Source organism: Branchiostoma floridae, chromosome 1, assembly GCF_000003815.2.
Source record: "Branchiostoma floridae strain S238N-H82 chromosome 1, Bfl_VNyyK, whole genome shotgun sequence".
In the NCBI taxonomy this organism is placed as follows: domain Eukaryota; kingdom Metazoa; phylum Chordata; class Leptocardii; order Amphioxiformes; family Branchiostomatidae; genus Branchiostoma; species Branchiostoma floridae.
This window is the reverse complement of record NC_049979.1, coordinates 10,005,024-10,018,628: the sequence shown is the minus strand read 5'-3', so window position 1 is coordinate 10,018,628 and position 13,605 is coordinate 10,005,024. Positions and strand designations below refer to the sequence as shown.

Genomic DNA, 13,605 nt, shown 5'->3' with positions numbered 1-13,605 from the left:
CTAACAATCTAGATGTTGTGACATTAATTGGAGAATCTTCTGTCAACATCTGCAAACGCTGATCCACATGGACCCAGAAGTGTTGGAAAATGAGTCTCAAGTTCCAAAACAAGATTTGTAGCCTCCCCCAAATTGTAATATTCTGTTTCTTTCCCCTCTGCAAACCCATTCCTGCATGCTGTGACCCATGCTGTCCCAGATGGAAGCACGTACATGTAGACATTTCTATGTACCTGCAGTGCATGTTTGATGAGGATCTGATGTGGGAAACATCACAACTTACTCTGTCTGGCAGCAGTTACCCAGAATTCTGGCACCAAGTTATGAAACATGGCAAGTTTTCCTACAGGCCTACGTACATGAGAATGTTACTCAGAAAAGTTTGAATGTCTGGAGAAATACACTCGACACAGAGGCTTTGATGGCGTCTAGCAATATTGTTGATGGATGAGTAAAACATCATGTAAAGCGGTGTTGTGACACAGGTAACAACTTTTTCAGCAATCTTGTCAAGTATCCAACTTTCTTCTGTCAAAGGTGTCAGTCTGATTTAAAGCAGCATATATTGGTCAATGTGGGGGGATTTAAGATGAAAGAAATGATGTATTATAATTTACCTCTACCTGTTGCTTTACTGACGGGAAACCTTGGCATTGTAGGAGTCTGTGATGTTTCCTGATAGTATATTAACTTGTGATTTCTAACACCTGGACCAATCTTAGCAATGATTCAGGCCTCGAAATTAACTGTTTTCTCTATTGTCCCAGAAGTGTTCCCAAAAATAAATTCCAATCGTCCCGAAGTGAGGATGGATGGTCCCAAGCAGGTTTTTAGGAAGTCCCGTATCACAACAATAAAGTTGAGTCAGACTCAGAGTACAATATTTCTGTCTATATTAACTAATTGTCAATTACAATAAACTCAAAATCAATCAGTCCCACATATTTCCAGAAATTTGAGACAAACCAAACATAACAAGTGGAAGTTGGGAAGAAAGTTTTTTGTCTGTGCAAAAATTTGTATTTTGTGTAAAAACATTGGTACTGTAGACTACAGTCCTTTACAGGACCACTTGCTGTAACTTTAGTAGCAAAACAAGTGGAAGTTGGGAAGAAGTAGTTTTTTGTCTGTGGAAAACATTTGTATTTTGTGTAAATAATATCATCAATAATGGTACTATATATAGATGTTAAATTTAGTGCATTTGCCGATCAAACGCACACTGTAACTGCATAGTCAAATATCAAATTTGGGGGCCTTAGGACTGGGAACCAAAAGCTAGGTCACGCGCCTGACAAACGTATGATTGGTTTACATTCTGATATTGATAATTTTTCTACCGTCCCAAAAAAGGTCCCAAAGTGATTTTTAGTGTTCCCGGACTAAATTTTTTGGTGCCCCGGGACTATGGGACTATGTTAATTTCGAGCCCTGATGATTGTGTGAGATGGAAGATTCTTATTCTCCTCTTTATTCCTTTGATGTAGACAAGAATTTGGCACCTGTACATAAGTGTGTTAGAAAAGGAAAGACCCAAAAGCATGTGTGCTCTCTATAGAGGCGCTCACTTAATCCAAGATTGAAATTTGTTTGCATCCAGAAATCCAACTCAAAGTTACAAAGTGAAGAAGAGAAAACCAAGGTAACAAATTGAGGACATACAAAACTTCAAAGAGATACATGGAAGAGAAACTTATTTAAACATTGCAAACTTCAAATAGTGTAGAGCCATGTGTAGACTTTTGCATTAGTGCCCATCCCTTAATTGTAGAATCTGGCAGGCAGAGACTGTGACCACATATATGTTGATAGCGTTAGAATGTAGTATTTAATGTTAAATTGCTTTATATTTCAAATCCAGACTGCATGTGGTTATATGGCATTTAGCCTCTGGTCATGAATATGCAATAAAGTTCAGATTCAAGTAGGGTAGTATTGATTGAAGTTAACTGTTCCTTTGCAACAAAATGATGATGAACTGTTGATTGCTTTCAATAAGCATTAGGATTGATAGAACATTACACTCCCAACATGAGAATATTTAGGCCTTTGCAATGAGTAGAAGTTGCAGTGGTTTTGAGCTTGTAGGCAAGTACACTATGACATGCAGGAACAGTTGAAGACATCCATTAGTACACCAGCAGTGCATTTAGTTTCTGTCACCTGGTAAGGAATGCATCTTTGAGGTGACTTGTTGTCAGCCTTCCAAGAAGTACAATTCAGCTTCTGTGGAAGGGGCAGTGCCTTGAAGGTGACTTGGCACATGCTTTCTACCCCATCAGTCAGATTGGGATCTCCTTGTGTCACCAGATGGAGGGGTCCTCACCAGAAGATGCCATGTACACTGCCACCATTCCCCCTGCACTCATGCAACAGATGATGAATCCTCTCAAAATGGAAATCAACGCTGGGAAAGGTCAGACGAGCCACAAATGAACTTGGTATTTTCACATCGCTGATGGTGTGATGTATCTCCAGCTGGTGCCATGTAGGCTGCATGCTCTGTCATTAAAGATAGATGAATCTTATCTTTAAGTTAGCATTGTACAAACATGTGACTTACCCTTGTACACAAAACTCTTTGTGTACCAAGAAAAGAAAGGAGAAAGTTTTGAATCATCCACTGCACTGGCACCTTTCCAACCTGTTGAATTTTCTGCAGTTGGACGATGTGACCAAGACATGGTGTTTCTTGATTTCTATTCATTGGACCATGAGAGAGAGGATTTCATGTAGATGGATATAGTAGTGCCAGAATGCAATAACAGCATTTGTCTGCATTAAGTCCCTCAGACAAGCTTCTATCCGTAGAGTTCAGTAAACTCATAAAAAGGGAGAAGAGCTTTGAGCAAGTCTGCTTTAGAATATAAAGCAAATGTTCTGTATAAGCCATTCAACCGTACTGCAGACATACACCAGAGTGCAGACATTATGTCTGTCCCTGAAACATGCTTGTTATTTATTGCAAATACCTCCACTAACACAAGGATTAGCATATGCAGCACAAGAAAGCTCCAAACTCAGCCTTCATGCTGTATTATAAATGTCTTTATGTCATTGACTAATTGGCTAATTACATGCAAGGTAACCAGGACCTTTCTAATCAGATTAAGCTAATTGGCAGTGTTGAGTGTTATGATGATCACAGCAGCTGAGACACGAACATGTGGAAACCACAGTAGTGTACATGTTACAGACACACTCACATGTCTGTGTCATGTGTCACGTCACTTAAGTTATCTTGATGTTGAATTAAGCTCTTATACACATTTTAGGAATTCTGCGCTGGTTTCAGTCTTGTGATGGTCAGGGATAGTCAAAAAAGGACAAAGTCATACCGATGAACTCCTTTGCACAATGGTGTTAATACTGTAGAAATGCAATGCGAGCTGTCTTTCTCCAGCCTAGGTGAATAACCTTATATGTATTACTTTTGCTTTGTAGAACTCACTTCTGTGACCTTTCATCTGCAGCTCTTGTGTATTTCATTTTAGGATGTCCATACTTGTTCTAATCTTGTGATGGTTACTTGAAAAATTGACATATTCTTTGACCTCCAGAGCACAATGGTATTAACGCTGCAGAAATGTACTGCAGCTGACTCCAGTGAGCTACATGTATATGTAATTGTCTTTCTCCAACCCTTGAGAAAATAACCTTATGTGCATGTGCTCAACCCTACACAACCCGCTTCTATGACCTTTCATCTGTCCTGAGCAATAGGACAGTGGATGAAGTTGTTTTGTAACCCCTCTGATTAATTGTGCATCTTTTTTTTCTTTTCTCAGTGATTGAAGACAAGGAGATTGTGTACAGAGACTACATTGACATCAGTGTTGCCGTGGCAACGCCTAAGGTGAGTTCCCTGCATGCAAATGAGGAAGGAGGGGATAAGATGACGACTTGGATGGGTGTTTTATTTTAGAAAGACGTTTCTCAGAATGTACAAGGAAGGACCTTGTGACATTTTGATAATTCACTGGGATCTGAATTTCCACAAAAATACTCTTAACATCCTTTGATACCATTCTGACCATGGTTATTGATGCAATTCTAAGGTCCTTAAGATTCTAACATTTTTTGTGGGGATTTGCTATTGCATTGAAGGTGTAAGTAGGTTTTGAAGGTGGTTCAGTGCCAGTGTATTGTAATACATCAGAATTTGTGGTGAAGAGCTCTGTGAACATTTCAAGATTAACTGTAAGAATTTTTTATATAGGTTACAAGTGAAAGTTCTCGACAATCTCAGGTGGTGCATTTCCCCTTGCAGCTTGTTATTGGGCATTTCGCTCTGCTGTTTACTTTCTCCAGCTGCCGTCAAGGGTAGTTTGGGCACAGCAATTATCGGTACTGCCAGCAGGGTACCTCGCTATGTATCAAAGTGACAATATTTCATCTCATTGCAGAGTACTTATGCAATACCCCTGTGGATATCATATAAATCACACTTGATTTCTGCTGTTTTTCATTCTGACAAATTAATGACCTGAGGGTTTTTTTTTAGCCAACAGGTGCACCTCTTAGGAGCATGCTTCAATGTCATGGTCACTCACCATGCACACTGTATAAAAATTAAACAACTTTCTTTGAACTTATATTTGTTGTGAACCTCCGAAGTTTCTGTACTCTTCCTATCATTCCTTTGTCAACATGAGCACAGAACCTTATCTCAACTCTTGAGTCTGTCCAAGGTGCTGATAGAAATGCTGCTTTTCCCAAGAGAACCAATGATGTGATGCATATGAATTACTATAGAATATTAAGATGATCATCCATAGGTACATTTATGTCCAGGGATATAGGTAAGGATGTATGCTTTACTGTATAGTTCTAACAGGATAAATGTCCTGACTTCCAAAAACAACTTACTTATTCATTTATTGCTGACTGCTGTTTCAAGTTGCCAGCAGTTTCAGCAAGAGTGAAGGATGTAGTGGCGACCTGGCTTTCAACACTCTGAGTAGATCTGTTTGGGGAGCATGAAGTTCTCAATTATTTATGAGTATTGAATTGCAGTATCGTTGGGGTTACAGGTCCTTCTGATATATGGTTTCTAAAATTGACTCTATCCTTCATCACACTCTGCTGAAAAGGATACCATAGCAACCTGAATGGAGAGCCCTTCTCTTGTGGGTTGTTGACGTCCTGTATCAACAAGGGAAGTGTTTGTCACACAGTGACATGGGCACTGAGGTTACAAATTGAATGAGTCGAACTCCAACAACCTATATATATTTCAAAAGCAGGGACCTTTCCAGAAGTTAACATTGTAGGGAGAGTCAGAAATTCATTTGAAAAGTAGATTTCCGTCAATTAATTGAAAAATATTAACTCAAATAGTATTCTTCGGGGCAAAATTTATTTTATAGTCCAAAGTATGATTGGTCATCATATCTGAAGCATCCATTGAGTACTTTTTAAAATATCTCTGATGCATGTTTGTACCCTAAATAGTTACCATCTATATTTTATTACCCTTTGTAGGTTAAAAATACATTAACCTCTTATTATAGTATATTATGTGCCTTTGTAATTGAGGCTTGACCTCTGTCAACTCACCACAGCCACCACCTAACTGGATAATTCAGTATTAAGGCTGAAAGCATTGCTGATTAGAAAATGTGCTTTCTGTCTTGTAAAATTTTTCAGCATTACTTTTGTTGACGGGAAGCAAGTCCCTAAAGAATGGAAGCAATTACCAGTCATAGATGGAGGTGCAGATGTTAATGTCAGGGATTGTCACTTTCATTAGGTTCCTTATCAGCACTAAGTCGTCTTGTTGTGATGAATCTCCAGGCTTAGCTGATTTTATCCCATGGAAGCTAACGGCCCTGCAGGAGGAAGTGTGAGTTTGGGGAGAAAGTGTTAATGATTCCTGCTGAGAGCCTGGTATCAAGGCTCATAGATGTGCCTGGGTTGGACAGCTTATAGTTAGCTAAGAGGATTAACCATCTCTTTACCCAAGCAACCTTTTGTGCCAAGTGTGTCTATATTGGCTGCTGGATTAGGCAGGAGGTTAATCTTCTTCATTGATACCCAGTGGCGTATTTTGCCTTCAAAAATGTTTTTAGACTCACCATGTGCTGCACAGACATTGGAATATGTCGTTCTATACATTCCTGTTGTTGCAGCACAGTCAGAACTACCCAAGAAGACCACTCACTGGTAAAATACAATTTTTTGTCCATGGAAAAATTATCAACTTGTAAGCAACAGCCAAAATGTGTTCAAATTGGCTAGGTGGTCCTTACACAGAAGTGATCACTAGTACAGGTTTAACTGTACCCTGGAGAAACACCTGATGCTGTCTTGTTGTGGTCCTCTGTCACCTTGGGTGTGTAGATGAGCCCTCGGCAGGGAAAATGGCAAACATAATAATGATGCATTACATAATAATTCAATGTACACGACTCAGGCATAGGGAAATAATGTTGCATTTCCTGTTTCAGTCATGAAAAATCATGGTCGGAAGGTAGACATTTTTTTGTATTTATTTCATTTTAGACTCTGGCAAAAACTCTAGTGGTACAGTACAGTTTAACAAAGGAAAACTGAAATACATGATGACACTTAAATTTTGTGCATAATGGTTACCAATCTGTTTATACATTTATCTTTCATTAGATAGAACAAGCAGCCTTTTTCTACTTACAGTTTCTGTTCCACCCCTACCCCCCAAGGCTAGGGTTTTCTAGGGTCAGCCGAGAAACAGGAAACAACATTGTTTTTCTACTAGGGCTCACAAAATAATGTATGAAAGTCATGACCTTTTCTCCTGCTAACAGTAATCCTTAACAGAATATAACCCATATCCATACAAATCTGGGACCATTCTGAGGTTGAATGGAAAAGGTTAATGTTAAGTTTGATTTAGAATCTAAACATACATATGGATGATATGAAATAATGTGACTGATGGTAAGCTGTACCAGATCAAATGAATCAATAGTTGAAATATTGTTTGCTTTACAATGACAACCTAAAGTATTAGACATAATTGATTTTTTGTGGAGTATATTATTTTAGACATTGATCCCAATTTCACATTTTGTACCTCTGTAGGTGAGATCTACGTTGCCAATTATTTCATACATCAATAGTATCAAGTACCTGATCAATGGTTAGCAAAAAGTCAACATAAAGTGTGGCATTATCTATTGTTAAGAGATCAATGCAGCACCTACATGTACATGTACATAAAATTTGTCAATCAACAGCTTTCATCCAGAATGTAGCTCAGTATCAAATTTTTTATCCAAGAACTTACACAACACTTGGCTGTTGTATAACTCATTGGTTGTAAATAAGGCCTAGGAAAAAATGTTTCCTGTTTCAGGCCGAAAAAAATAGGTGTTGGAAGGTAGGGATTAATTATGTTCTATTTTAAGACTAACTTGTCATGAAGTTACATTGAAATGCATGAATCCAAGAAAGATATGTCTTCCACACAGTGTCATGTCCCTGTGGCATGGAAAGTAAATGATTCCACTGCTTTTACCATATGGATCAAATTCTGAATCCACTTAGGATCAGGTTGACCCTATCTGGTTGACATCTGCAAGTCAATCTAGCCCATGCAAAAGTACATTTCCCATGTACTCATTGAAAAGCAATTTTCCACGCTCCTGCAGGATGGCTGACGTGCGGAATCAAGCATTCCGTACATCTGCACACAGATGAGATATTTTAAGTGTACGGTCGCAACCTGAGCCAAACTCTGAGATCTCTAAGAACTACACTTAGTGAAACAGGAAATGAAGGATAAAGAGGCACTGCCGACTATAGCATGGCTTTACCAGGCTGTGGTGGCGCCCAGGTGTGAAATTTGCCAACATCTTTAATTTTCTGCCTGTGCTGTCATCTTGTGCTGTTGCTACTTTTCTGTATGTGAGATGAATTGCCACCCAGCTTTTTTAAATCATTGAGGAATACTGTAAATATTGAAACTCTTTCCTTGGTTTTACTTTTGCTGTTTTTGCGTTAACCTCTCCACCATGAAGTTTTTACACATGTCTCCTTTGCATGAATGCTATACTAAGGAGTTGTTTCAACCACAAAAGCCTCTGTCCTTTTTCCTCCTACCATGAAATATAAGCAACATGAGTGTAAAATGAATCAAAAGTAACCTGTCTTCTATTGTTCAAATCAACGGTGCAAAGCTTTGTTGTAATCTTGTCTGTGCGTTGTGGATAGAATTTTTTCTTACAGGTACAAGGGGTGATCAATGAATTCTCTGCCTTACCCAGAAATAATAAACACAACTCAATTTTTGGGCACACCTTCCTAGGAGGAAGCCTTTTATCGATATCTTCCAAATTTCAAATTATTGCAGTCATTACTTTCTAGGCAGCGTCATCTTGAAAATAAGTAGGTAAGTTGCGAGAAAACAAAGGTGAACTGTGGTCAGATGTGTGGGTCGAGTTCCCCATGCCATAAATTCTTTTAAGACATTGTCGAAATGTTTGAAGGGGATTCCTTCTTCTTTCAAGTAGAAAGAAGTAGGTATCTGACTTTCAGCTGCGCAAGTTGACCTGTACACCTCAGGCCGCAGCTCAATTGTCCTTGTGTTTTCCTTCTCTCTTACCTACTGTTATTGGATGTCGATGGAAGAGTAAAGTATTGATCACAATAATTTAAATTTTGGTACATATCCATAAAAGACTTGACATCTATGCTTCGAAATCTGAGTTGTGCTTATTATTTCTAGGTGAGGCGGAGAACTTATTGATCACCCCTCGTACATCTCACATGTTTGACTGGGCTGCATCTTAATGGCAGAAGTACACCTCAGCAAGAATACTCCCAGCGCCTTGTCATGATTTATGGGCAGGTTCTCAGCAGCAGGTTGTTGAGGCTGAGGCTTATTACACACACTTAAAGTTTCCATCCATCAGCGCTCGTCGGGCCTTCCACAAACGTAACAAGCTAGTTTGATGGCCTCCGTGTACCGTACGTCCAGGAACACATCACTTGTACGAGCAGTTAAGGACTCCTGGGAAAATTGGATTTATCAGTCTTGTCCTTCATGGCTACCCTGACTGAAGCTCCCTTTCCCCGTGGAATGCTGCAGATCTCACAACCAGGGTGAAGCGTGAGCTTTTCTGTCTGTTCCTTTAGTCAGACTCAAAGTCTGTCACTGTTTCCAACACCGGCATTGAAGTGTCCTTGACTGCTAATGCAATGGTACAGAACAAGTCAAGTCTGAGTACCATACTTTACTTTCCTTGTTGAATCTTGCACACATTAAAGGGAATCACTGGCTGAGATGATAGCATTAATAAGCATCATCACATTGGGCATCTTAACAAAATCTTAATTGACTCACTGCAATGTTGAGTCTATTTTCACTGATGTAAAACCTTGAGATGAAAGCAGCTTACCAATACTTCATATGTTGATGGGATATTATTCCCAATTCCAACGCCATTGATGAGTAGTCAAATTCCACTAAAATCTAGGGTATGGTATATCTCACTCAGTGTGTTTAGTCATTCATTCAACCCTCCTGACCACTTAGATTTCATACTGAAGGCTAGTTTTTTTTTTTTTTTAGGCTTCCTAGGGATGTCATCCTTATAGTACTCATAGCAATATGGCCTAACTTTCCCCTTTGTAATTTTTCGTTGATGGTTGGCATGTTCTTGCCAGCTCCCAGGGGGACCTATTCCTGAGCCAAATGCATTGCACGATTGTGGTTACTCAGCTGCAGATATGGAGACAAATCTTTATATCTCGCTGGCCAACCTTCTGACTTTCAGCTGCCTCCCAGGATACCTCATTCCTTCCCTAGGTTCCAGTCCTGTACACATTCCCAGATAAGTCACTCCATCAAAAGTTCCCCCTCCATACCATCTACACTGAATTAAACATCAGTCCAGACAGTCTTGACTTGTCCCACATCTTTCTGTGTTGTGGCTCGGAGATAGATGCGGGCTACCCCTGGTATTGCATTCTGGCGCAGGTGGGAATTTGTGAGTTAACTGATATGGGTCACTGATTGACAGGTGCTCTTGCCTTCTTGCACATGCAAAAGCCAGGATAATTATGATACAGCCAGACAGTAAAACATGCCTCCAGGGTAGAAGCAAAGGTACAGAACTGGTTGATGTCCTTCCCTGGTCAAATACCATATCGGTGATCCTGTGCTATCTGGTGTATTCTGCAGCGGGGCCTTTATGTATGTGTGCCTGATGTAATGTCGGAACTGGCTTATCATCATGCAAACAGGCATGCCTTTGGACTTGCTTTGCAATCTGAGTTAGTCTTAACCTGGTTCGATAATTTGAGGGGTAGCTTTATCTGTCGAGATGCAGGCCATAGAAATCAATGGAAAGTTTAAAGTCCAAAATTACAAGCTTTACCTTTTAGGGGATGGAGGCAAGTGTTGTCTCTGAAAATTGTCGTTTGACGATTCTCTGCGGAGGAACACTGGGTGAAGAATGGAGTAATGTGTGGTACAATGTGTCAGTGCGATTTTGCCTGTTGCAATAGCCATGAACCAGTTTTGAACTGAGTATAATGTGTCAATATGATTTTTCCTGTTGCCATAGCTATGAACCAGTTTGGAACTTGGTTAAATGACTTAGACATTTCTACATTCCTACGCTCAGCTGCCTTTGCTAACAGTTGTTTCTGATGTCAACTGTCATACTACTGAGTCACACTGCAGTAATCAAATCATATCCCATTATGCAAAATGTCAAAACATTTGTGCACCTGTTTAATTAACTGTAAATTCGTCCTTCTATTTTACTGTAAGCATGAGCACAGAACCTTATCTCGACTCTGGAGTCTGTCCAAGGTACTGATGGAAGTGCTGTTCTGTCCAGGGACCCTGTGATTTGAAAGATACCAGTCATGTCATGCATTGAAGGTCTTGAATAAGATATGCTTTTTCTTATAGGACTTCTTAATAAGATAGGCCAAAAATGCACATGAAAATAACTCAGGGAACCGATTAAATCTTGTCTATGTGGACAGGTGGTAACTGTAGGCAGGATTCCTAATGCTAGTGTCAGTGGGGAAATTATCGCATGGACTACAGTGGCCAGGTGGCTCCTATGTACAGGTGGTCTGTACTTGTACAAGTTTGACTTTATGATTTTTCCTACAGGATGTCTTGTGTTTGCTGAGTGAGTGAAACAGGAATGAAAGCTGATTTCTGCACATACATACTGTACTTGTACTGTAACATCTATTATCATAATACCGGTACGTTTACGACGATTTCTCTAGCCATACTGATTTGACAAATTGTCAACGCATCATTTTCTCCAGTTACATGTTGCTGTTATAGGTTACCCTTGCCACTTCTTCTGTGTAACTTTTCTGCCACTCTTGTCCTGCTAAAAGCGTAATATTGTAATTGTAACACGCCGCGGAATTACACGGCGAACGGGCGCGTGGTTGGGAGGGGGTACAAAATACCGGTAGGAAGAAACACGGCACAATTAACTGCCGCTATGTACATTTATACATCCTCTGATGTTCCTTCCTTTTCTGTCAGTAAATGCATAAAACATAAACCTGCATGAGCATACAAAATGTCATGAGAAAACGGACGTATAATGTCAAGAATTTTCATTTAACTTCTGTCCGTCACAACCGCTATGACGTAACACTACACTGCTAGCGTAGATATAAAAATGGCGGGAAAATGGCTGCGTACGTTCAATTTTGCCAATTCAGTCGTAGATCCGGGCGGTTCTTCACACTTTTACATGAGTTGTAGGTCACCAACAGAAATTCAAGATTGTTGTTGAATCATGTTCGTCTTGTGCCGTGAGCATGTGTAATTATGATCTATATAAATTTGGCAATGAATGTGACAGCGTGTTCGTCCCACGACGAGCTGCCTACCCCGAAATTTAAAAAAAAAGTATACTGAAAACTCTTGGCCTTGTTGTCTTCGAATGCATTGTTATCGATGCTTTGTAAATGGTGTATCGGACACCTAGATGTCTGAAGTGTGCACAGCTCAGAAATAACTATTGTTGCATGTGTAGATCTCTGTAAGTTCCAGAATTTTTAATCTACCGGTATAAGTCTTACTACCGGTATTATGCCAATGCATGTTACTTCATTACCATGATGAATATGTAAAGAAGTAAGTCAGATTTTTGCAAAGAAGATGAACTGTGTTCTGTGTTTGCAGGGTCTGGTTGTACCTGTCATCAGGGATGTGGGAAACATGAACTACGCTGACATTGAGAAAACCATCAATGATCTGGGAGAGAAGGTAAGTTTGCACCACCAACTTTGACAGAGTTTGTTAAGACAGTTTCTTGTATTGAAATCCTTATTGTACAATATTTAAATAAATGCACTTAAGTCATAGAAATGTTACGGAAACTACAGTCTTTGACGTTATGCATACTTCCATGCAACTTACATGCAACTTACACATGCTTTCATCACTTTAGCAGTTAGGCTAACAGCTATAGGAATTTCTTATTTTAGATAGTTGGTTTTTTAGATGTGGTTGAAGTTTTCAATTTACCGGTGGAAATGTGTCAGGTAGTGCATGTCAACCTACACCCACATTTCAGGAATATATTGGCTAATGTTTTATTGTTGTCTATGTTGCATATTTGACTTTTTTAACAATTTGTGTGCAGCTCACGCCTACAACTAGGCTCCACGTCTCTGGTAAGATTGAATGTGGGAGAAAGATAGACTTATCTCGCTGGCCCATCACTTTTTTGTTGTGAAGGATTTCCTGTGATCACCCATGCACAACATTGTTTGGGTCAGGACGGTAATACTGCTATTACGGGCTCCCCTTTGATTGCAGTGTGATGAGGTTTTGGCTGTGGGTGTATACCCTGCATAATCTGGCATGATGCACTGAGCTAACCTCTGCCCCTCTCTCTTTCAGGCACGCAAGGGCGAGCTCGCCATCGAGGACATGGATGGAGGCACCTTTACCATCAGTAATGGAGGGGTGTTCGGGTCCATGTTTGGCACCCCCATCATCAACCAACCACAATCAGCTATTCTAGGCATGCATGCAATTCTGGAGCGCCCCATGGCTATAAATGGCAAGGTAAGGCCTGGGTGGAGCTGGTCGGGTGCGCTGTTATGGTCCTCTCTGCAGCAGTTAGCAGGAGATATTAAGTGTGACGCAGATAGATCTGGCAATAATCCCCCCTCGCTTTCAAGCAATCACTCCTGGAGGCACCTTATCTGGCAGCAACGTTTTTGTGTGCCTGTGTGGCCGCGTTTACAGCCACGATGGGGATTTTAACTAGTTTACTGTGATGGGTCAGACCCCGCTGGTGCTTCTCGTGCACCGGGCAGGGTGCTGTGTAGAGGCAAAAACCTTTCACCTGGTCTGCATGTACATTTAGCAAGTGTCACAATTTATCGTGCAGTGCAGTGGCAAAGTTTCACTGGGTGCACAGTCCAGACACTGCCTCAGGACTAAGAGGTTGGGAGTTCAAATGCCAGCTCTTACTGAAAAGGGAAAAGGGTTGCAGTCTATAAGATGGCACGTTAAGCCATGGTTTCCTGTTCCTTGGGTCTTTTGTACAGAGAATTTCCCCGGTACGATAAACCTGTAAATACCATGCATAGCATATTCAAATACAATTCAATCTCTACAAC

General features: G+C 40.2%; 1 protein-coding gene across 1 annotated transcript in view; it reads left to right on the top strand.

Moving 5' to 3' along the window:
- LOC118425082 (dihydrolipoyllysine-residue succinyltransferase component of 2-oxoglutarate dehydrogenase complex, mitochondrial-like) overlaps positions 1-13,605 on the top strand; it is a gene marked incomplete in the record, with an annotated part of 61,083 nt that overhangs the window by 28,655 nt on the left and 18,823 nt on the right. The window contains 3 exon segments of the mRNA XM_035833903.1: positions 3,789-3,856; positions 12,155-12,238; positions 12,878-13,045. Coding sequence (XP_035689796.1) covers positions 3,789-3,856; positions 12,155-12,238; positions 12,878-13,045 — 320 coding nt within the window.